Below are 24,736 nucleotides of genomic sequence, written 5' to 3'. Positions count from 1 at the left end.
ATCGTGGATTTGATTTGTATTTCCCTGATGATGAGTGATGTTGAGCATCTTTTCATGTGTCTGTTAGTCATCTGGATGTCTTTGGAAAGGTGTCTATTCATATCTTTTGCCCATTTCTTCACTGGATTATTTGTTTTTTGGGGTGTTGAGTTTGATAAGTTCTTTATAGATTTTGGATACTAACCCTTTATCTGATATGTCATTTGCAAATATCTTCTCCCATTGGGTCAGTTGCCTTTTAGTTTTGCTGATTCTTTTCTTCACTGTGCAGAAGCTTTTTATCTTAATGAGCCCCCAGTAGTTCATTTTTGAAGCCTGTTTTCTGCCTGATGAGCTATCTCACTCCCTACAGTAGCTCTTTTGGGCCTTTTTACACCCTATATGCCCCATTATACTATCAGGAGGCAACTCCCATGTCCTTCTCCTGGCCCAAAAAGCTTAGCTTGGCCATCTCCATTTCTTTATGCCTCTTTGTTGAAGTGTCTCTACTCCACATGGATCTTCCTCCTATACAATAGGTCTTGCCCTTTCCCTCCATCCATCATCTAAGAAATACTTAATGCCCAGTTGCTTTGGACTGAATTGAAATGGTCATACAGCTTTAGGTGAAATGTAGAACTGAACAAAAATCCATCTGCTCCATGGAGCTCACTGTGTGTTATGGAGATGAGAGCCTTCTTGTAACCCCTAGGTCCTGATTGAGCACATTGGAAACCTAGACCGAGCATATGAGTTTGCGGAGAGATGCAATGAACCTGCCGTGTGGAGTCAACTGGCCTGTGCCCAGCTCCAGAAAGATTTGGTGAAGGAAGCCATCGACTCCTACATCAGAGCTGACGACCCTTCCTCTTACTTGGAAGTTGTTCAGGCAGCCAGCAAGAGCAGTAAGAGAACCTCTCCCCAGGGCTCTGCTTCTCACTGGTGTGAAGCCTGGGAAGACAAGGATGTCACCCTCCCAGGGATCTGCACATGTTACATATCCAGAGATTTTGGAGACACTGCTGAGTGAAAGTTTCTCAAAAGAACCTGAAATAACTGTTACTCTGTTAATGACACTAGCTCTTCAGTTGACTGTTAACCAGACACTAGTTCTTTGGTTGACTAAACAGTTTAAGCACAATAGATATCACTATCGTGGTAAATTTAAGGTCAGAAACTTAGACCAAGAGCTGCTTCTGGCCTTTCCAGGTGACTGTGGTGCTCTCTTCTCCAGGGGCTGGAATAAGCATCTGGTGAGGTCTTTACTTGGTGAGATGGAGGTTCCCATCCTCAGGGTCAGCCCCCATGCAGTTCTGCCCTTTCTGTCTCTCCCACCTGGGATAGGGTTCTACTTAGCAGGCAAACAAATTCTTCTAGACCTTACCTGGAGCCCAAGCCCTCACTGAAGCAAAGTAGGAATGAAATGTCTTAGCTGAGGATAGAATGGGAGGAATTGAGCCTCCTGTTTAAATTTAGCAGCTCTGAATTAACCTATCTTTGTTTTCTGTCTTTAGACAATTGGGAGGATCTGGTTAAATTCCTACAGATGGCCAGGAAAAAGGGCCGTGAATCCTATATAGAGACTGAACTTATTTTTGCCTTGGCTAAAACCGGTCGCCTGTCCGAGCTAGAAGATTGTATTAATGGACCCAATAATGCCCACATCCAGCAGGTAGGTCATGCCCTGGAGACCATGAACTGCTGCACACAGGTTCAGGGATTGCTCCCTAGAATGGCTCAAATCTATCACACTGAGGAACAAGCCACACAGTGAATAAGTCCTTTATTACTGTCACTGGTATGGGAGTTATGGCCACTGGCTATGTACATCAGAATGATATTGAGAAGAAAGTGTCAGGACTACATGCCAGTGTTCTAGCTGTTATCACTGGAGGCTAAATTGACCTGAGTAATTGGTCAGGTAAAACAGATGTGTTGGACATTAATAGCTTTTCCATATGTCAACAATTCTCAAATAACATAATGGGAAAAACATTTTTTAAAGGTATATATATTTTTAAAGTCTGTTTACTTTGAGAGAGAGAGAGAGTTGGGGAGAGCATAGAGAGAAAATCCCCATCAGGCACTGACAGTACAGAACCCAATGTGGGGCTTGAATTCACAAACCATGAGATCATGACCTGAACTGAAGTTGACCACTTAACCAACTGAGCACCCAGGCACTCAAAAAATATTTTTTAAATTTTCTTTAATGTTTATTTATTTTTTGAGATAGAGCATGAGCAGAGGAGGGGCAGAGAGAGGGGGAGACACAGAATACAAAGCAGTCTCCAGTCTCTGAAGTGTCAGCACAGAGCCTGGCACGGGGCTCAAACACACAAACCGTGAGATCATGACCTGAGCCAAAGTCAGATGCTTAATGGACTGAGCCCCCCAGGTGCCGCAAAAATATTTTTTAAAGTAGGAATAACATCAGGGAGCCTGGGTGGCTCAGTCAGTTAAGCATCCGACTCTTGATTTCAGTTTGGGTCACGATTTCATGGTTCGTGAGAGCAGCACAGAGCCTGCTTGGGATTCTCTCTCTCCTTTTGTCTCTGCCTCTCCCCTGCTCATCCTTTCTCTCTCTCTCTCAAAATAAATAAGCTTTTTTTTTTAAAAAAAGAATTAACACAAAAATGTTTAAACTAAACTTAAAGGAAAACGTTAAATAAAAAAAGATCTAAATAACTGTAAAGTCTGCTATTTCCTGGGGTAAAGTGTTACCCCTAGGAAAAAGTGATAGAGATGAAGGGATAAGGGAATGTATTCTAACCCCTCTTAAAAGAATACATACACTTTACTGAAATAAATAACACAAAAGTGGACTTCAGATTCTTTAATTCAAAGTAAGAGCCAATTAACTGGAAATTAGTTTGGAGTTTTGAAAGGGCTTAAAAGTTCGTCATGTAATTTTGTAATGAAAATTCCAGATGAAATGTAAAAGTTGAAAAGTTTTGGGGTACCTGAGTGGCTCAGTCAGTTAAGCATCCAACTTTGGCTCAGGTCATGATCTCACAGTTTGTGGGCTAGAGCCCCACACTGGGCTCTGTGCTGAGAGCTCAGAGCCTGAAGCCTGCTTCAGATTCTGTGTCTCCCTCTCTTTCTGCTCCTCTCTCACTCGTACTCTGTCTCTGTCTCTCAAAAATAAATAAAAATGTTTTTAAAAAAAGTTGAGGGGCGCCTGGGTGGCTTAGTCAGTTAAGCGTCCGACTTTCGCTTAGGTCATGATCTCGCAATTCGTGGGTTCGAGCCCCGCGTCGGGCTCTGTGCTGACTGCCAGCTCAGAGCCTGGAGCCTGTTTCAGTCTGTGACTCCCTCTCTTTCTGACCCTCCCCTGCTCACACTGTCTCTCTCTCTCTCTCCTAGAAATAAATAAAACATTAAAAAAAATTAAAAAAAAAAAGTTGAGAAGTTTTTTTCCTTAAAAAAAGTTTTAAATATTTATTTAAATCTTTGTGTGAGGAAGGAATTTTTAAGCATATAAGCAGTGGAAGAAAGCACAAAGGAAAGTATCAGTTCATCTAATGCATAAAAGCTTTAAATATATGTATATTCCTAATCATGGGCCTCATAGGTCTAGATGTAAAAATAAATCCCAAGAAAGAAGAAAAGATCCAGAGAGCTTTATGTATAAATAATTATTGGGGCGCCTGGGTGGCTTAGTCGGTTAAGCATCCGACTTTCGCTTAGGTCATGATCTCACGGTTCGTGGGTTCGAGCCCCACGTCGGGCTCTGTGCTGACTGCCAGCTCGGAGCCTGGAGCCTGTTTCAGTCTGTGACTCCCTCTCTCTCTGACCCTCCACTGCTCATGCTGTCTCTCTGTCTCCTAGAAATAAATAAAACATTAAAAAAAAATTTATAAAAAATAATTATTGCAGCATGATTTATACTAATAACAATTAAAAACCAATATCCAACAAAGGGAAATAAATAAACAGCATTCATCAGTGGAATATAATACAGCCATTACAAGTATTTAGAGCCATATTTGTGACAGAAAAATCTTTCAAAGTAAGTTCCAGCTGAGTGAAATCTGCATGTACAATATGATGAACCTGTCTGCCTGCCTAGAAAAATATCCCGGGTGGTGATAGTGAAGAACTTGAGGTTACGGTTTGGGCAGTACTATTCCATTTCCTTTCACTTCCCTTTGTTTGCCAAGTCTTGTTTTCATCGGTGACTATAACTTTTACAATTATCTTTATGATCAGAAAATTAATAAAGGTGTTAAAAAATGAAACCTTGTCCCCAGCAACGTGGATGGAACTGTAAGGTATTGTGCTGAGTGAAATAAGTCAGTCAGAGAAGGACAGATACTATATGTTTTCACTCATATGTGGGTCTTGAGAAGCTGCACAGAAGACCTTGGGGTAAGGGAAGTGGGAAAAAAATATGTGTAAGCAGAGAGGGAGGAAGGCAAACCACAAGAGAGTATTAAATACAGAGAACTAACTAAGGGTGCATGGAGGGTGGGGAGAGGGAAAATGGGTGATGGACATTGAGGTGGGTGCTTGTTGGGATTAGCACTGGGTGTTGTATGTAAGCCAATTTGACAATAAATTATATTTGTTAAAAAAAAAAAAAAGGGGGCACCTAGATGGCTCAGTCAGTTGAGTGTCCAACTTTGGCTCAGGTCATGATCTCGCTGTTCGTGGATTCAAGCCCCATGTCTGCCTCTGTGCTGACAGCTCAGAGCCTGGAGCCTGCTTCTGATTCTGTGTCTCCCTCTCTCTGGCCCTCCCCCACTCACAATCTGTCTCCCTCTCTCTCTCAAATGTAAATATTTATAATTTTAAAAAAAGAAAGAAAAAATGAAACCTTGTCCAAAATCTCCTCATAATAGAATTCTTCTGGCTGGTGAGTCTGTTAAATATCATAGCCAGAGATGCTGCCCTGGGTCACACAGGTATTTCCCATTGGAACCTGGCTAGACTGGGAAGCCCAGATGGCTTTTTTTGTTCTTCACCTCTGTTCACGGTGGCCCTAAGGTCCTGTTCCCTGCCTTCCACAGCCCTCCAATGTGGGGTCAGTACGCTTCCACCAGATCGAACCCACCACCTGTTTTTATATTTTTCCCGCAGTCTGGCCTCTGCTGAGTGTATTCCCATGATGTCATTTAACTCATTTTCTCTGGATTGCCTATAAATTGATAGTAACAACAGTCTTAAAGGATCATACCCTTTGATACAATACTTTATTAATTCACCCATTCAACAAACTTTTCTTGAGCATGCCAGGGTAGGGACTATTGGTGCATGTGTGAAAATAGTAGTCAGATTTCTGCCTTCATGAATCTTAAGATCCACTTCAGAAATTTATCGTGTGTTAAATGGTACATGTCCAGGAGAAAAGTGCAGCAGGGAGGAATGGGCAGTGTAGGGCAGGCAATGTGGTAAGGTAGGTGGTGCCCTTCTAGACAGGTGGCTAGGAAGATGTCGCAGAGGTGAGTTCCTGAGTCTGCATCCCTCTGGAGGAGGAGGCCTGAGTGCAGAGAGAACGGCCTATGAAGGGGTGCCTTGAGGAGCATTTGCGTGTGTTGCAGGAGCAGTGCAGAGGTGGTGCAGGGGACTGAGGCAGTGCAGTCAAACACGGGCTCACAGTTCAAGCCAAAGAGGGGAGAGGTGGTTTTTTGGCACAACATGTCAGGACTTGTGGGCCACCAGCAGGATCCTGGCTTCCACTCTGGATGAAACCAGAGGACTCTGAGCAGAGGAGAGACATGATCTGGTCTTAGGGGTTAATAGAACTCCTCTGGCTGCTGTCCTGAAAATAGACTGAAGCACAGAGGCAGAAGCAGTGAAGAGAGAAGAGGCTTATCAGTAGCCCAGGCCAGAGTCAATGACCACTCAGAGAAATGAGTTAAGGTGAGTGACAGAGAGCTGGTGGTAAGCTTAGGTTACTGGTGGAGTGTGAGTGAGAAGGGGGTGGTGAGACAACTATGCCATGTGGGGCATGGGACAGTCCTGGACAGATGGACTTGTACCTACTGAGATGGAGGCCATGTGCGGGGCCTGCCTTGGGGGCAGTAAGGACTCATGTGCAGGCAAGTTCGATCTCAACTTCATGACATCTGTCCAACTGGGTACAGGAGTCCAATTTCCAAGGAAAATTTGGGATGAGAGCTATAAATGTAGAAGCTTTTAGTGTGCAGTTAACACTGTATAGTAGGGAGAAGCCAAGGGCTGAGACTGGGCACCTCAAAGCCCAGGGACAGGGAGAAATGGAACTGAAAAGTGGCTGGGGGTGGGGGCACAAAAGTGGGGGGTTGTGCAGGGAAGCAAGTAGGCATCTGTCAAAGAGAGTGATGGGTAAGCCATAACGCTATGCATCATGAGCAGGAGACATGCCAGTGGTGACCTTGCTAGGGAGTCAGCAAGAGCCTAATTGCACCAGGTGCCCCAGAGGACACAATGATACTGGGGGACAGCTCTTAAGATACACAGACACCTCTTCTGAGAAATGTTGCTCAAAAGGAAAAAGTAGAAGCAGAGTGGTAGCTGATAGCTGGGCTGAGGTCCCAGTGAAGATTGGTTGGTTTGGTTTGGAGCTGGGGAAAACAACAGTGATTCCTTAAGCTTATGTGATTAGTACAGAGTGATTTAGTACAGAGGAAGAAATCACTACCAGGGTTTGCAGAGGAGAGGGGCTGGGGTAATGTGCACCAGTAGAGTTGGCCCTGGTGTCCAGGTGAGGGCCACGGGTGCAGCTAGGGGAAAGGCTCAGTCCTGGTCCTTGTGGAAGGGTTCTTCTGGTTGTGTCTGTCTCCTCATGGGCTGGGAAGCCAGGCACTCAGCTTGAGCTGCTGGAGATTTAGGGAGAAGAGATAGGAAATGGTGTACAAGAAGTGAGTACTTGGGTTGAAGGGATAGGATTGCTAGTGGTACAAGCTCCTCTGGGATCACCATCATAAGTTCAAGAGAGCCTGGGCGGCACTTTGGGATTCAGCTGTGTGAATTTAGCTCTGCAGTCCCAGGTGTGGAGTTGGCAGAAAACCACTCTGTATAAGATTGGGGCTTGGCGAAGTGAGCAAAGCCAAGTACAACCAGGGGAGTGAGGGGAGAGTCACATGGCTTGCCAACATCTGGCAAGCTGGGAGGAGAGTTGGCCAGGTGTAGATGGGGGTGGTGGGGTGCTAGAGGTGGTGAGCTGGAAAGGAAGGGAGGTGGCAGGCAGAGCGTGGGTTCTTGTGCCAGGCTTCCCAGGGGTAGCAGCTGACAGTAACACCCTGTTGCCGTGAGGGACACAGGTCCTTAGAGCAGAAGTAGTCCAAGAAAGCTAAAGCCATCTGGGAATGAGGGAGATCTGTGGATGACAGCAAGAACAAGGGCTGGTGTGTGATCCCTGGCAGGCTATTCTCTGGTGGGCAGCTGTTAGTGGGGAGGAGGGGACTGACCTGGAAGCGGCAAGTAGCACAACTCTGAAGCCAGGTCCACTGGGGTGCAGAAGTGGGAGATGACAGCCAGCATACACAGGAGCAAATGGGTAGAGTGGGCCCACAGGCTCAGGGGCACACTTCATCCTTCAGAAGCTCTGTAGTGGCGCAGGCTGCTATGTAATGAGTATCAGAAAGATACTCATCCTTTTCGAACACAGAAATACCCCCTGTCACTTAGAAACTTTAGACCAACTCTAGAGAATCTTCCCATTTAAGAAGCACTCATCTAAGCTACTCGGTTATTCATAGGTTGGAGACCGCTGTTACGAGGAGGGAATGTATGAGGCCGCCAAGCTGCTCTACAGCAGTGTTTCTAACTTTGCCCGCCTGGCTTCCACCCTGGTCCACCTTGGAGAGTATCAGACAGCAGTGGACAGTAGCCGCAAAGCCAACAGCACCCGGACATGGAAGGAGGTAAGCATAAGAAGACTCCAGGAGACCGCTAGTCTCCCAGGCCTTCCTGCCTTGTCCTTCCTTCCTCTACACTCTTGTGCCAGATGGGGAGTGTCTGGATGCCTGCCTTGTCCAGGTAGGGTTCTGAGTCTTTCAGGAAGGCTCAGAGAACCTCATAAACTAGCATTTGTGGTTGAAGCAAAGCCCCTAGAGAACCCTGTGTTCGACCAGTTATCTCTCAGAAGGTGTCTTAATAGCATGGAATTATCAGTATGAGAAGCTGTATCACAATTTAAAATATTTTTTAAAATTGTATGACCTTATTAGTGGCATAATCAATGTAAGTTGGCACTTTTGGTCTTTGGTAGTAAATTGGTAAGGCATTTTTTTTTTTAAATTTTTTTAAATATTTTATTTCTGACAGCGTGAGCAGGAGAGGTCAGAGAGAGAATCTGAAACAGGCTCCAGGCTCTGAGCCAGCTGTCAGCACAGAGCTCGACGCGAGGCTTGAACCCACGAACCATGAGATCATAACCTAAACTGAAGTCGGACACTTAACCAACTGAGCCACCCATATGCCCCAAAGCATGTTGTCTTATAGCTCTCTGATAATATCAGAATTCTCTGCAAGGAGAAAATGTTTATAAAGAACAGTGCAAAAGATTTAGCTTCAATGAATCTCTGAAGTATTGTTTAATAAAAGATTAAAATCCACCTAAATGTCCAATATCAAGGGCATGGCTAAAGAGTGTACATATTGCAACCCTACCCAAAATGAACAGGCAGGGTTACAGGAGAGGAGGTTTCAAGTATTCTGTGAGAAGTGTGTAGGAAGTAGAATGTCAAATGTAATTCCATTCTGTGAGCATGTGTGAGAGAGATATCTGGTGGATGCTAAATAACAAGAAAAATAGTGGGTAACAATTGTGTCTCAAGGTAACGACCGGTTTAGGGGCGCCTGGGTGGCTCAGTCGGTTAAGCGTCCGACTTCGGCTCAGGTCATGATCTCACGGTTTGTGGGTTCGAGCCCCATGTCAGACTCTGTGCTGACAGCCAGCTCAGAGCCTGGATCCTGTTTCAGATTCTGTATCTCCCTCTCTTTCTGCCCCTCCCTGCTCACACTGTCTCTCTCTCTCTCTCAGAAATAAATTAAAAAAAAAAAAAGGTAACGACCAGTTTTCTCTGGGTTATGTGATTATTTTTGTTTTTCTGGGTTTTTCTGAAAAACCCAGCTCTGCCAATGGGTATGAGGTCTGTCTTCGGCCCTTGAAAGAAGAGCAGCTTAAGGGCCCTTTCTGAGTCCTTTTTAGTAGAAGTCCAGGGGGTTCTTCTACTTCTTAGAACTTGTTGTCATTAAGTGTACATACTGCAGAATGCCTAAAACAAAAGTTCTGTTTAAGAAATATTTATGAAAGTTCCTCCCGCATAAAGAGCACTCAGATTTACTGTGCTCCATTGACAGTTACTCTTGAGCTTTGTAAAACCGTTTTCAAGTCCCAAACCTGTAATTCCAGCATTGCTTTCCCAGAGAGACCTCTACATCTCAGGGTGTAGAAGTAATTCATGAGCCCTCTTCTCTCTGGTTGCAAACACCCCTTTGGCCTGCAGATTAGAAACGTCATTATTTTTCTTTCCGGTCTCACACAGCTCACCTTTCAGCTATTTACTTACTTAGAATCTAACTTTAAAAACCTCGTTTGCTGGTAATTCTGCATTTGTAGTTGCATTCCTGGAAGCCAGCAGTTGTGGTACTGTGCCCTGTCTTGGGAACACTCATGGTGTCTGGCCTTCCCTCCCATAGGTATGCTTTGCATGCGTGGATGGGCAGGAGTTCCGCCTTGCACAGCTGTGTGGTCTTCACATTGTCATTCATGCAGATGAACTGGAGGAGCTGATACGTTATTACCAGGTAAGTAGTCTGTGGCCAGAAATGATCTCTACTGGCAGTGGAGATGATTAGTGATACTTAAACATTCCAAATAAGGGACACTCATTTCCTTATCACATCCATGGGTAGGCATACGAAGCACTGTCTCTATGGGAAAGCCTTTTCGTGTGCTAGACAACATGTCCCTAAATCGTATTGTTATATTGGGTATCCTGGACCTCACTGCTGGCTGGTATTTGTGTTTTTAAGAGTATGCCCCCTTCTCCTGTGTCCTTGGACTGTCAGAAGCCCAGCCAGTGGCTTCCACATGTGGATAACCATTGGGTAACTTGCTGGGAACACTGACCCAGTCATGGCAGAGCCACAGCCTACACCCCAGACCCCAGAGTGTGTGGCCCACAGAGGGTGTGATTATCAGGTGCCATAGAAACAGAGAACATATGACAGTCCAGGGGAGGGAACCCCAGGAGAACTTTGAAGGGTGGGAAATGTCTGCGTCAGTGTCATAGTTAAGTTTCACAGTCAAGTGGTCAACACACGTCAGTGTGTTCAGGGCCTGGGCATCTGCTTGTGGGAGTCCTGGAACTGTGTGGTCATACCCAGTGGGGTCAGCAGAGCAGACTAAAAGTTTGATTTTGCTCAGCTGTGTTACTGTTCCCATGGAACTCAAGCCCCAGCCCCTCTTACTGAGTGGACAGTAAGGACTAGAGGGAACTTAGTGAGTCACAGGGCTCAAGGGGCCTCTGAGCTGATGAAAATAGGTACCACTGGAGTCTAAAATGCCAAGCTAAGCTTGACGACTTCTTAGTGAAGTATGCTTTCCTATTCCACAGAAGTTCAAGAAGTAAAACTGTAAAGAAAACAGGGAAAGTAATAAAGCAGTTTGGTGGCTGACAAAATACTTCATTTGTTCAGCAAATGTTGGAGTACCTGCCATTCTCTGGACATTATTCTAGATAATGGTATCAGTGAACATAACAGAAAAACCCTCATTCAGTTGAATTTACATTCAGTGAGGTTGACAGGCAACAAACATCATGTTTGGGCAGTGGGGTGCCTGGGTACAGCTTCAAAAGGGGCAGTCAAGGTCATACTAATTGAGAAGCCAAGACTGAACAGAGACCTGGAGAAATCGAAGGGTCTAGTCATGGGGATATTTGAGGGCAAGGGTTCTGCAGCTAGGGCAGAGTCCAGAGGGAGGAATGTGCTGTGCCAAGTATTTGAGGAAGGGCCCTGGAGACAGGAGTTTGGGGGACACAGGCCATCATGAAGGACTCAAAGCAGGACATGGGACCTGAAGGTAAGGGGCCATTCTGGCTTGCATGTTGAGAACAGACTTTTCCTGGGGCAGGGAGAAAGGGGAGGGGGCAGGTGACACAGGGTAAGAAGTACTGAGGCGATCAGGGTTAGGGGTGTTTTGAGTGTGCCGCCAAGTCGATATGCTAGTGGATTGTGTATGGGTGAGAGAGAAAAGTCCAGGATGACTCCCGTTTATTTTGGGCCTGAACATCTAGAGATAAAGTTCTCACCAGTGGACATGGGGAAGACTAAAGGCAGAAACTGGTGGAAGGGAAGGACAGGGATTAAGTTTTGGACATAACGAGTTTAAGCTGCCAATTGGATGTTCATGTAGAGGTGCCAGAGGTGGGAGATGGAAACAGGGCCTGGTCTTTAGAGAAGAAACCCAGCTAGAGAAATGAAATAGGACCCTTTGACACACAGATGGAACATAAAGACACACAACTAAGTGAGGTCAGGAGGGGTGGGAGCAGATAAAGAAGAGCATAAAGGGAGCCCAGGGCCCTCCAAGCATGGGTTAGGGCAAAGTAAGAAGAAGCTCTAGAGAACAAGACATCTGAGCAGCTGTGCGCAGAAGGGAGGGACAGTTAGCCAGGCAGAGTCCTGCTGAGATGTTTCACTGCAAAAAGGAGTAGAAAAGGGGAGTAGCACTGGTAGGGACCATGGGGTCAAGAAAGAGCATTTCTGGATGGGAGAATTAGCAGGAGGTTTTTTAAAGGCAAGCTGTGGAGGAAGAAGCTGATTCCAAAAGAAAAGGGGATTGTTGCTGGCTCAGCAGCCTCAGTAGGTGGCAGGAGCTGGGGCCGGTGTTCTAGGCTGGCTGGGTCCTAAGCAGGAACACAAACGGTGCAGATGCTGATAGGGTCAACACAGGCTTTTGCTTCTGATGGCTTCCATTTCTCAGTGAAACAGGAACAAGGTTAGCCACACGTGAAGTCAGGAAGTGAGGAGGATGTGAAATAGCCCTCTGGAGATGACCCGTGAGGTTTTCAGGCAGTAATGTGATGGCAGCCAGTCAGACTGAGCTCAGGCATGTTGGGCAGCCTGGAACTGAGAGGGAGCAGGGCTGGCCGCCCCACGTGCATTTACCTTTACTCCAAGCATATCTGTTGGTCTGTCAGGATCGGGGCTACTTTGAGGAACTGATCTCCCTGTTGGAGGCAGCCCTGGGCCTGGAGCGGGCCCACATGGGCATGTTCACAGAGCTGGCCATCCTCTACTCCAAATTCAAGCCTCAGAAGATGCCAGAGCACCTGGAGCTCTTCTGGTCCCGAGTCAACATCCCAAAGGTAATCTAGCCATCCTTGGGGTTCTGGCTGCCATGTGCATGTGCGGCACAAGCCCAACCCATGGCTGTCCCTACAGGTGCTGAGAGCTGCAGAGCAGGCACACCTCTGGGCAGAGCTGGTGTTCCTCTATGACAAGTACGAAGAGTATGATAATGCCATCCTTACCATGATCAATCACCCTACTGATGCCTGGAGGGAAGGGCAGTTCAAGGATGTCATTGGCAAGGTAAGAGAGTGCCTAAGCACCAGCTCCTGCCTGCTTCTGCCCAGCTTGTCCTGGGGGTGGGTGAGCCAAATGCCAGTGTGTGTGCCTCAGGGCATATTGCCTTTGTCTCGAGTCTCACTGCCCTCTGTGCAGGTGGTGGCGATTGGATTGGGTGCTTAGGGTGTGTAGTGACTGGCCTATGGCCTCACAGCTAGGCAGCAGATGGGGGACAGGATCCAGGACCACCCTCCCCACCGTACTCCCACACAGGGTCCTGAACAACCAGACACTGGCATTTGCTCTTTCTCCTGTCCTCTGGAGGGACTCCCACCACCAGACCCAGTCTATATCATTTCCTGTTGTATTGTTTCATATTTTCTACCTCTGGCATATTTTTTCTTCATGTCTCTCCCCTCCAAAACTGCAAGGCCCAGAGGAGCACAGGCACCTGACAGAGGTAGAGTCTTGAGCCCGGATCTACTGGCCTCTGGGTCCCCACGCTTCCTAGGAGCTTCTATCCTCCCATAGTCTAGTCAGGCTAAACCAGGGTGCTTGCCAAGCCGTTCCACTAGCTGCCACATACTATTGGAAGACAGTCTGGGGACTGGGGGTCTGGAGACATGCACCAAACAGGCCTCTGCTGTTTTGTTTCTGGTCTCAGAGTGGGCCTTACCTCCAAGCCTCTCCCTTGTGAGCTCTGTGTGTGTATTAGAAGCCTAAGGAGTAAGGCTTTTTGTCATCAGTCTCTGGATCTTTTGCTTTGAGTGTCCTTGTTTTGTCCCAGTGGTTTTACGTGAATAACTTGTCCACAGGTCTTCCATTTGCTGTCTGCCAGTGAAAGATAGCATTCTGACCGTGTGTCCTATTGCTTCCAGGGTGGGGGCATGGGCTCCTTACATCTGGATCAGATAGTTGTCTGCCTTCTGTTCCATATATGACTGCTGAGTGGAGATGTGGGTGACGGGTGGGGTCACCAGCTCTCAGCATCTGAGGTCACACACATCAGTACTGTTCAGCATAATCTTTGAAATCAGTGGCCATCTGACAGAAATCCCACCCTGTAAGGGGTCTGCAGGTTGCTAATGGAAGGGCAGGCAGACTTCACATTCCTGTGCCCCAGCACACATGAAAAACATGCTGGAAAACACATACCTGATGAATCCTAGGCATTCTTTTCTCACATTAACTTGAATGCTGTCAGGGTGCATTTTGAAGTTGGTGTCGTGCCATGTTTGAGGTGGCAATGCTTTTTGTTTCTTAGTAGTGTCTGGAACATTGGAGTTGTCCAGGCAGCTGATGTGGCCCATGACCTAAGTGCAATCTACCCTGATGGTGGTCAGGATCAGCAGATTCCTGAAGAGAGATGGAGGTCAGCATGGCATCTTGGGTCTAAGGTCACACACTCATGGGCAAGACTGCATCTCGTGGGAAAACAGCATTCATGCAGCTGACAGCTGAGGTTTGTTCTTAGTACAACATCAGTGCCTCTGCCTGTCTGCCATGTGAGAGACTCCTGTGAGCTCACATGTGGTGGAGAGAGGGAGGTGAAGGACACCAGCTGGCATGGTGGCCTGGCAGAGAGGACATTGTTGGCACTGTGGGTACACAAGAGAGCTTTAGAAATAGCCTGGCCACAGGACTGAGTGGTAGAAGGCCAGGCAGGAGTGACGTAGGCAAGAGTGACATAGACCAGGGTTATATCCAGGCTCAGCCATTTGCTCTCTGTCCCTTTGAGCTGGTGTCATCATTGGCAACCTTGGTGACCGCCCCCCCCCCCCCCCCCCNCATCCGTAAAATGGAAATGTTTCCTGCCTGCCAAGTGTTCAGCAGCAAGTGCCCAGCCAATGGCAGGTGCCTCTCACAGGTAGTGCAGTAAGTGTCAGGAACCAGAGCACTCTAGCTGGTCACCCTTGAGCTCATGACAGAATCCTTGAGCCTCAATTTTCTCTTCTTCAAAATGGGAATAATGCCCTGTCCCTAGGCCTTGGGCAGCAGTAGCCATCCTTACCAACTGCACAAGTGGGTATGGCTCTGTTGGTGCTCCCCTCCTGGTACATGGCTCCAGAGGAGGGCGCCGTGCAGATGCCAGTGCCCTAGATGGGAGCCATGGATTCTGTAGAGGGTGCCAGATGCCTCCAGATCATCAGCTCAGTCCAACACAACACATGTCCATGGACCCATACCCAGAGTGGTTGGGCTGGCTCTTGTCCAGCTTCACAGTCACTGCAGTGGGGGAACAGAGCATGGCCAATTGTGCTCTGCCTTAAGTCATCCAACCAGAAGGATGTGGGGCACTCTGGCCATGCTTTAATGAAGACTGCAAGGACTTGATCAAAAGGCAGCAAAAGTTATCCATTGTGCCCTTCCCCCTCCACCCTACCTTACATCCCCACTGTCCTTTCTGCTTTTTAGTCATTTAGTCTGGCTGGAGACCCATAATCAGGTCCAGATACCACTGAGTAAAAGGGCCTGGCTGGAAGATTAGCAGTTCCAGAGCTCTGATGCAGCATGCCCAGGGGAAGTGGTGGGGGTGCATTGCTCCCCTTTGCACCCACAGGGGCACCACAGGGACCCTGAGGCTATTCTAGGTCAGAATCTGTGGTGACAGTGAGTGCTCTGCTCTGAGAGGGGCATATCTGAGTCAGTAACCAGCAAGAGTATCAGTAATGAGCAGGGCTGTGGACAGTCCTCTTCCTCTGCCATTTGGTCTGCAGATGTCACTGGGCCCACATTGCTGCTAGCTTACCTGGACCTGGTGTTGCTAGAGAGTTCCCATGCACCCACCCCCTCCACCCAGCATGGCTCTAGTATTGCCATGCCTTGTGTGTACCCCTGAAGCTTTGTATGTTCTTTTGGACATGCTCATCACCACTGACCTGGCACACATCCTTCTGGAGGCAGGAGTCACCTTGCTGTCCTCTGAAGACCAGGCCCTACAGTCAGCAAGCCTGGGAGGGTGGCCTTCCTGGGGGCACAGGGTCAGCCTGGAGAGACTCAGCCCTCCTCTGCCTACCAGGGTGCCTGGTCTGAACATCATGGCATGTTGTCTGAGAGCTGTGGAAACGTAATAGGATTTTCTACAGCTCAGGCTGAACTTCCCAGGGAGGACTACAGGAATCTTGCTTGAATAAAACCATGTTTTGGTGTTTGGGTTTATCCTGGCTTGTTACCCCTCATGCATTCACTCAACATACTAGCTGAGCATCAACCCCATGTCAGATACTGAGGTGAGTCAGAAAACAAAGGCCAGCCTCTTAGGTGATTGAGGCGCAAGTGCTAAGGAGAAAAAATGTCACAGAGATGAGAAAGGGGGCGTGTTTGGTCTTAAAAGGGATAGTCACAGCCTTACTAATAAAGTGCATCTGGGCAAAAACCAATAGTTCTGGTGGAGTGTGCGGCATCTGAGACAGGTGAGTGGGGATTGACATGGGTTGACCCTCGGCTCTGCCCCCACCGGCAGGTTGCTAATGTGGAGCTCTACTATAAAGCCCTGCAGTTCTATCTGGATTACAAACCTCTGCTCATCAACGATCTGTTGCTTGTGCTGGCACCCCGGCTGGACCATACCCGGACTGTTGGCTTCTTTTCAAAGGTGAGTCAGCCAGCATCCCAGGGCCAGAGAAGGGTGTGTTGGGCCAAGGTCATCTGAATGATAGTACCTTAATAATCAATTTTTTAAATTGATCTCCAGAAAATGTTAAGAATAAATGTATCAAACTGCTTTTAGGTTTCAGATGTAGCTTTGTATTTTGGCCACAATGTTCATAAATGAAATTGACATTTACTCAGTAACCCAGTCAGCCCTTCATGTGTTAATGTGTGTCGGGCATGTCAGTTGTAGGTGTCCAGGAGACCTGGAACTGGGCTATACACACTAGTCCATCAGTGTGCCACGGGGCCCCGAGCTGTGGGCCCTGATGATTTGTCCAAGTGCCCTAACCATTCTCCTGACTCATCAGGCAGGCCAGTTGCCCCTAGTGAAGCCTTACCTGCGGTCAGTCCAGAGCCACAACAACAAGAGTGTGAATGAGGCCCTCAACTACCTACTGACAGAAGAGGAGGATTACCAGGTGGGTGTGGGGTGTGTGTCCTATGAGAGGGAAGTGGTAGCTCCTCCTGTGCCCCAGGGACCCGTGCAGCTAGCATTGGGCACTCTGAGACTAGAGAGCCCTTCTCCACACCAGCCCTCTTCTCAGAGAGCTGACCTTGCAGAGGAGGGGTTGTGGGCTCTACAGGCGCCATGGGTGGATGGGGAAGGGCCTTTCTGAAGCCAGTGAGTAATTCCTGGTTGCCTATTCCACTATGTCCCTCACCCACGGAAAGGCCACGTCTTTCTAGGGTTTGAGGGCATCTATCGATGCCTACGACAACTTTGACAACATTGCCCTGGCACAGAGGTTGGAGAAGCACCAGCTGATTGAGTTCAGGCGCATTGCGGCTTATCTATACAAGGGCAACAACCGGTGGGCCCAGAGTGTGGAGCTCTGCAAGAAGGACCATCTCTACAAGGTTGGTGTCCCAATGACCCCACCCCACCCCACCCCACCCTGTGTGCTTCCTGATGTCTTGGGGAGTGTAAGATAGTCACAGCCCCCTACCAGGAGACATTTGTGGGGGGACAGGGAGAATTATGTTAAGGAGGAAGTATTCTTAGAACACAGGCTGAGGATCCTTATCTATCATTAATATAGAGCTTCTTTAAAGTTATTTGGGTTAAGGAGCACCTGGGTGGCTCCGTTGGTTAAGCGTCCATCTCTTGGTTTTGGCTCAGGTCATGATTTCATTGTTCATGGGTTCAAGCCCCATGTCAGCACAGAGCCTGCTTGGGATTCTCTTATCCCTCTCTCTTGCTTGTGTGTACGGATGCACACATCCTCTCTCTTGCTCTCTAAATAAATAAATAACATATTTTTAAAAAAGTTTTTGGATCAAAATAGCAATGGAGTTGAAGCTTTCCTGCAGTTATTTGTGAGTTTCACTTTCCCTAAACAGTGTGGCAGCTTTCACTTGGCACCTATATTGTTTTTGATCAATCAATATGTGGGGAATAAAAATTTCAAAGTGAAAATTACATTAAAAATTCTTGTTTCTGCCCTTAAGCAGTGGGTCAGTACCATCCTCAGGTCTGGATCTGGATCTGCTCATCTGAAAGCCAGGATGGGCTGCTTGGAGAGATCCCAGGCCCTTGAAGGCATTACCTTTGCTTCAGCTGGCCTCAACATCTCCCCAATGGGGTAAAGTGCAATTGCACAAGAGGGCGATTGTAATGTGCTGCACGGCTAAGCTGATTTCCAAGGGTTCCATGTGCTGTGAGTCCCCAGGGAGCCTTTCCTCAAGGCCATGAGCTTCACCTAAGGTGTTACTCCCAAAATTGTCCTTGGCATCCCTGAGTACTTTCCTAGGATCTGGGCACGCATCTCTCTCTCATGGCACATAGGTCAAGGCCAGAGAACCTTGGACATCAGGGGCATGTCAAGCTTCATCCCAGGTTGTTACCTCCAGTTTGGAACTGTTAAGTGACATCTCCTCACTTCTAGTGATAGAGCTTGTGGTCCTTTGTGGGGTGCAGACAGGGCCCCTGCAGAGGGAGCTCAGAGACAGCTCATCAGGGTACTCAGGCACTGGCACTGGGAGGTGGCAGCAGGGCTCCAACACACAAGAGGGAAGCTGCCCCCAGGTAGGGGGGTTCCAGCTGCCCCGACCTGCCAGTGTGCACACCAGGGTCTTTAGTGCACGGTCCCTTATCACTCAGACAATGAGGAAGCGAGCAGTGCGGTGAGAACTGCCAAAAGGGCATTTGTCCTCTTCCGAACCATAGTCCCACTTCGAGCAACATGTGCCAGGAAGAGAATCCACAAGGACAAAATCACAGGCAGAAAGATGTTGCCATACTTTCCAGTACCCTGGTTCTCAACAAGGGCGACTCTGACCTCCAGGGGATTGTTTGTCACACCTGGGGGTGCAGTGCTGCATCTAGTAGGTGGAGGCCAAGGTGATGCTATGGAGCTTATGATGCACAGGCCCTGATCCTACACGCAAGTGTCAGCCATGCCTTGGCAGCAGAGCCCACCCTGCTTGGGAGTCCTGGGAGGATGGGTGGTCACAGTGTGCCACCTGGGGGTTTGGTGAGTGGCCAGTGCTGGCTTCTGGGACAGTCGTAAAACAATAAGCATGCTTTCCAGAATGCAGTTGTATGATGTAAAAGCCCAGTGGGCACTGAGCCATCAGGGGCAACCACCTTGGGGAATGTGCAGTCTACCTGAGGAGCTGGCAGAGTAACTGCATGTGGGTGGCTGGGACTGTTGAGGAACTGCAGGACTGGAGGGGCATGAGAGAACGTGTCGGGACAGGGGAAGGTGGAGGCTAGAGGGCCCTCATGCCCACCACTGAAGAACAGGCCTGCACAGGTATAGTCACAGGCTGGGGATAGTGAAGGGCAGGGCGAGGGCCTGGAGCAGGGCCTTGACAAGTGCTGCCAGTGGTTTGGGAAGGAGTTTGAGGGATGGGGACCAGGTGGAGAGCTAACACACTCATTGACAGAGTTTAGGTCATTCAGTTCTCACCATTGTGGGTAGAAAATAGAAATCACTAATTTACTGATGGATATCACTAGGCGGGTATGATTCTTCGTTTTAGACAAATCTGCAAATGTGAAAGCGATTAGAGACTTTTGAGGGGACTTTATTTTACGTCAGGAAGAAAGGGAAAATTGTTATTTCTTGAGCACTGACTTTATCCCTCGTAGTTGCTGCATGTTGAGTCTGGAAGGATAGCACTGGCTGTTGACCCAAGCACAGCGACCCTGGCCTTTACAGAAGGTCCTGCTAGCTCTCTTACCATCCCCTTTCAATGTGTAGCCCCACGCACCCCTTCTGCATGCCAGTAGGGCTGCAAGACCAGAGCCTGTCTCCCAGGGCACCTGTACCTGTGTGTGTGTGCCACCTCCCTCTTGGTATTTCAGCAGGTCTGTGAGGGCCTGCTGCCAGGAATATACTTGGTGCCCTCCATGTATTCCATCCTACTAGAGGGCAGTCGAGGCACAGGGACCCCTCTGCAGGCAAGGATGTCCTTTCCGGGGCCTGGCACCATTCAGTGTCATACCAACTCAGAAAGTGCCTCAGGCAGCACAAGGCAGAGTGGACCTGAGCTGTGCATCTGCCTTGGTTGCAGGACGCCATGCAGCATGCTGCAGAGTCGAGAGACGCCGAGCTGGCCGAGAAGTTGCTGCAGTGGTTCCTGGAAGAGGGCAAGCGGGAGTGCTTCGCGGCCTCTCTTTTCACCTGCTATGACCTACTTCCCCCGGATGTGGTGCTGGAGCTGGCCTGGAGACACAACCTCATTGACCTGGCCATGCCCTACTTCATCCAGGTGATGAGAGAGTACCTTAGCAAAGTAAGTATGGGCTCTTTTGTGGCTCTTTGCCACTATGTGGCACATCTATGACTCTAGCCCAGGTCTACATAGGCCTTCTGGTGGCTCATGGCCTCTGGGGGACCAATCCAAGTTGTCCAACCAGCCCTGCCTACCTTTGAGAAAGGCCTCATGCCTTCACAGTTGAGTGGTTTTCTGCCTAATACTAACCTCTTCTAGAAAATCACCTTGGAGGGCTCTGGGTAGAACTGAGCCCTTCCCCTTGCATCTGTGGGCAAGCACAGGGGACTTGCATCGGGTGTCCTGCACACTGCCAGGGCACACAATGAGTGTGCTCACCCACAGCCCAGGGCTTTGTCAGGTGAGAACAGTGAGGCACCAGCTGGCAGAGCTCCAGCACACCGCCCATGGGCTCTGTGGTCTCTTTACCTCTCAGCACACCTCCAGTGGAGTTCGGGGTGCATTATTGGCAGACCTATCATGGTTCCCCCTCTTTGCCAAGCACTTAGTAGGAATGTTAACACCTTGACAGGTAGGTAGTCATTCCCTCTATGGCTGCAGACACGGGTTCAGTTCCAAAGCTGATAGGTGAAGACATTGGCTCAGACCCATGTCTCCCTGGCTCTGAGGCCATACTCATGTCTTACTTTGTTGCTTCTGCCACTCTATATGTCAGTTGGTGGCCCTGGTGGTCCACTCTGGCTTTATTTGCAGGTTGATGAGACAAGAGTATCTGATTTTAACTCTTCCTGTTGAAGCCCTAGGAGTTTCTGTCTGGGGCCTAGCTGAGGCACTGTCTGGAGACCCTTGTCACTTAATCTGGTTTGTTTCTAAGGCTGGAGGAAAGCTGTCGCTCAGCAGCACCTACTGGCCCATCCAGCCATACACTTAACCTTCTTTTAGCCACATGGAGACATCACAATGCCAAGAAGCCACTAGGCTGGGGCCTCTTTCAGTGGTGTGAGGGAGGAGAGTGGCCTCTAGGAGTTAGTGTAGAGTTTATGGAAGAAACAAGAAGCGCAAGTGTGGGGTGGTGGTGGAGTCAGGAGTACTGCCAGCTTTGGCCTGTGAGGGCTTGCTCTGTCTGCCACCTGCAGAGCCTTCTGGGAGTTGCCCAGCCGCTGTTAAGGGCTGTCACATGAGTCATTCAAGGCCATCTCCCTGCTGCAGGAGGAAGGACTGTCAGAGTGTGTCTTAGTCCCATTTACACAGCACATCTGAGTAGGAGGTCTCTCAGGACTCTTCAGGGGATACAGAGAGACAATCCTGGCCATGTGGCCTGATCTTCAGGCTACTAGGGGGCATAGACTGGTTGGATTCACAAGATTCCCTGATTCCTCAACCACAGTGGATGGCAGCTCCTTAAAGGAAGTGTCTGTGCCATGTTGGAACTTGTCTTCAGAAGCTGCCCCATGGTTTCTGCTTTTCCCATCCCTAAGTTGTCTTAACCTGGAAGCAGTTTGCTGTGCCCTGCGTAAAGAAGGATGCAAATGGCTTGAATCTCTTCCTGGAGTCAAGGCCCGTGAATTAACCTAAGAGGAACTTTTGCCACTCAGACTTTCATTGCTGCAGGGGTTGGGACCTCCAGGGAGCCCCAAGGACTTGGGGGGAACACATTCCCTCGCTGTGGTGATGGAGGTCATCCTGGCAGCCATGTCACCTTGGTCAACACTGTGGCTGCATAGCTAATTCAGGGTGGGACAGGGTATTTGGTCTAAAGCTAACTTCTTGCCGGAACGACTGGCTCCCTGGACCAGGGTCCCCAGACACATCCCCTAGTTCTGGAAGAAGGAAAGGGCTACCATGGCACCTGGCCTCACTGCTGCCCCGCATGCCTCCCAACCAGCACCAGATCTGGTACCTGTCATGTTGGGGATAGGATGGGCTCAATAGGGGTTTCTTAGGCAGCACAGGGATGTGGGCTGAGTCTCAGCTGGGCTGGAGCCCAACAGACTAAACTGCTCTGAGGTGGAGGGGTCCAGATAAGACCACAACCCCTTCCTAACTGGAGAACTAGGCCCAGGGCCTCTTGATTCATTTGGGAACCTTGAGGGCCTTCTATCTGAGAAAAACTCACATGCCCAAACTTTCCCAGTGGAGGGTACAGGCCTAGCTTAGACTTCAGCCTGGGTGTCAGCCAACTGAAGGTAGAGAGTATAGGTTGCAAGTTCACTGTGCTGTCTTCCTCCTCCCTCACCTCCGCTCTGGTCCCAAGGAGGGAAGGGGAAGGGAGTGCACAGGGCCAGTGATGGGGCTGTTTCTGTTAGGGTTTTGGTGCCTGGCCTGACCTCTCCCAGACCTGAGTGTACACGGGGCACATAATTTTTTCTTCTTCCTGACTTGAGTGCTTGTTTAGGGGGCTCCCAGACACACAGTTGCTGTTGCCCTCACTCGCACAGTGCTATTTGCTCCTCAGGTCCCTGGCACTACCTCACTCTGTTCCTTCTCCATCCATGTCTGTTCCAGCCTGTGGGTACCACATAGGGCAGCCCCTCATGAAGCCTTAAGGAAGATCAGGGAGGCAGCTTGACCTCAGGGCTGTGTCTGCCCCCACCTCTAAGGTGACATATCCTCCCTGCCAGGTGGGATGTCCCAGATATCAGGTGACTGGTCTCCTTGGGAGGGGTGGTCAGCGTGGACTAGCTGTATGTAAGAAGTGCTACATTGTCTTGGCAGTGCCCCTGTATCCAGAGGAAAATCTAGCCCTGTGAGCTGTGCTACATGTGCAGCCTACAGTCACTGGCCATTGCTCTGGTGCTCCAGGCAGCCTGGTGCCCACTTGGAAAACACTGGGTTGGAATAGCAGTTAGGGGTCACCGGGCCCCCACTGGGGCACTCCATGTCTACCCAGTTACAGAGGCTTCACCTGGTGGAGCAGGAGTCATTGCAGGTACAGCATCTGCCCTGTAACCATCCTCAGCTCTGACTTTCCTGGAGGCTGTGTATTTGCCCCCTGGCCCAGACTACATGCAGCCTGTCAGGCAGGCACTCGAGTGCTCTTGCCTCTTTGCAGGTAGACAGACTGGATGCCTCGGAGAGCCTGCGCAAGCGAGAGGAGCATGTGGTGGAGCCCACTCCTCTCCTGTTTGGTAGGTGGCGCCCCATTGTCCCTAGTCCCCTGTCCCTAGGGAGGGGAGAGTAGGGAACGTGATTCACATTGCGGTTCCCTGACTGGGCTTCAGATTAGAGAAGGAATGGATAGGGTGGGGGACAGAAGGGCCACAATGGTGTGATGTGCAGAAAATCAGTGTATCCAGAAATGTTGAAGAGGCATGGCCATTGTCCTCCATTTTCTGAGGGCACCTGCCTTCTGTGAGGGTGCCCTTGCCTGCTCTTGTACCTAGCAACTGCCCAACTCTGAGCCGCTGCTGTGTGCTGCTCTGCCTGGTCCCGGGCAGCAAGGCTGCTGCTGGCTTTGACTTGAGAGCCTGCCTGGATGGCCTAGCTGTTGAGCAGACAGATTGGTTACTGTCCACTGCACCAAGAGGCTTTGGGTTCTGGAGTGCATTGCAGGACTAACAAAGGCCTGGGGTTTGGTGTGAGCACGCAGCATGTGAGTCTGGTCTCAAGTCTCCTGCCAGTTGTGTCCTCTTCAGGGTCACTGGGCCCCTACTACCACCACCATTAATGTCAATCTGGTTTTTTTAGATTTTGATGGGCATGATTGAGACCCAGCCAGTTGAGCTAAGTAAGTGTCCCATTTTGGGACTAGCTTACCCTCTAGCCTGGCCAGCCTCTGTGGCTGGCCCCACAACAGCAACTCCCACTGTCCTTGCCCCAGGCACCTGTTCTCCAGTGCCTGAGCCTTGGGTGGTCAGGGCTGGTCTGCAACCCTGCTCTTGGGCCCCTGTCCACGCCTGGGCAGCGGGAGCTCTGCTCACTCTCTGCTTCTCCTTCTGCAGGCCAGCAGCTGATGCTGACAGCAGGCCCTGCTGCAGGCCCTGCCCCTGCTGGCTTCCCCTATGGATATGCTGCTGCACCTGCCTTCACCCAGCCTCCTGTGTACGGCTTCAGCGTGTAGTGTGCACTCAGTGGCAACATGCCTCTATGGGGTTATTAACCTCAAGGAGCGTGTCACTGCAGAAGCACAGAGGACCTGATGGAAAGCAGGGACACCTGGACGTTATTTATTTTTGCTGAGGCCCAGAGATGGCAGCCTCTGAGCCATCCTATCCCCTGGGGAGGCCAGGGGAGACACTGACTGCCCAAGACCAACTTGGGTGGATTTCTGCCTCCAGGTCCTCTGGCTGGAGCCAGGCAATCCTGGGGCATTCTCCCCAAGGATTTCTTGCCCTTCGTGGGAGGGGCACCTGGTCTTTGCTCAGCACTGGCAGAACTGCCCCCTCCAGGTCACTTTGCAGACCCAACTGAACGGACCTTCTAACTGGCTCTGAGCCTCCTACCGATCATGAATATTAAAGTCGGTTTATCAAGGCAAAACTTCCCTGCTTGGTGCTGGTGTGGGTAGCAGGGGACAAAAGATTGGCTGGGGCCTCTTTGGGGATGAGGACCTGCGTCTGCCAAGGGGGAGATAGCCAGGATATGTTGGGGGTCTTTTCCCGCGAGCCCTGCATCGAGCTCTAATCCCGTAGGGGGAGTGGTAGCTTCACAGACCATCGGGTGTGGAATGCCAAACATCAGGGATGGGGCTTAGCACCATGTGTCCCCGGGGGAGGGTCTGCCCTTCTCTCCACCCCCGACCTCCAGGGAACGGCCGTTCAGGCACATGCAGTGAGACCTGCCCCTTCCCGTGCCGGATTCTGCCCGATGCCGGGGCGGGTTTTAGAAACTGCACCTTGACCCACAGCTCCAGGCTCGGGCACAGCACCGCCTCCCGAGTACCCTGGGCTCGGCTATTGGCTGGGCTATCGACTCC

At 49.6% G+C, this 24,736-nt stretch overlaps 1 protein-coding gene across 1 annotated transcript in view; it reads left to right on the top strand.

The window, feature by feature from the left end:
• The window catches only part of CLTCL1 (clathrin heavy chain like 1), a 102,430-nt gene extending 78,130 nt beyond the window's left edge, over positions 1 to 24,300 (top strand). Inside the window, exons 21-32 of the mRNA XM_077745871.1 lie at positions 692 to 884; positions 1,494 to 1,651; positions 7,665 to 7,829; positions 9,610 to 9,717; positions 12,117 to 12,284; positions 12,361 to 12,510; positions 15,950 to 16,081; positions 16,449 to 16,559; positions 16,828 to 16,998; positions 19,660 to 19,881; positions 22,874 to 22,949; positions 23,763 to 24,300. Coding sequence (XP_077601997.1) covers positions 692 to 884; positions 1,494 to 1,651; positions 7,665 to 7,829; positions 9,610 to 9,717; positions 12,117 to 12,284; positions 12,361 to 12,510; positions 15,950 to 16,081; positions 16,449 to 16,559; positions 16,828 to 16,998; positions 19,660 to 19,881; positions 22,874 to 22,949; positions 23,763 to 23,881 — 1,773 coding nt within the window. The 3' untranslated portion in view covers positions 23,882 to 24,300. The remainder of the gene's footprint in view (positions 1 to 691; positions 885 to 1,493; positions 1,652 to 7,664; positions 7,830 to 9,609; positions 9,718 to 12,116; positions 12,285 to 12,360; positions 12,511 to 15,949; positions 16,082 to 16,448; positions 16,560 to 16,827; positions 16,999 to 19,659; positions 19,882 to 22,873; positions 22,950 to 23,762) is intronic.
• The last annotated feature ends 436 nt before the right edge of the window (positions 24,301 to 24,736 follow it).

This window comes from Crocuta crocuta, unplaced genomic scaffold (assembly GCF_008692635.1).
Source record: "Crocuta crocuta isolate KB4526 unplaced genomic scaffold, BGI_CrCroc_1.0 scaffold344, whole genome shotgun sequence".
Lineage (NCBI taxonomy): Eukaryota > Metazoa > Chordata > Mammalia > Carnivora > Hyaenidae > Crocuta > Crocuta crocuta.
The sequence above is the reverse complement of the archived record's forward strand: the minus strand, read 5'-3'. Positions and strand labels throughout refer to the sequence as shown.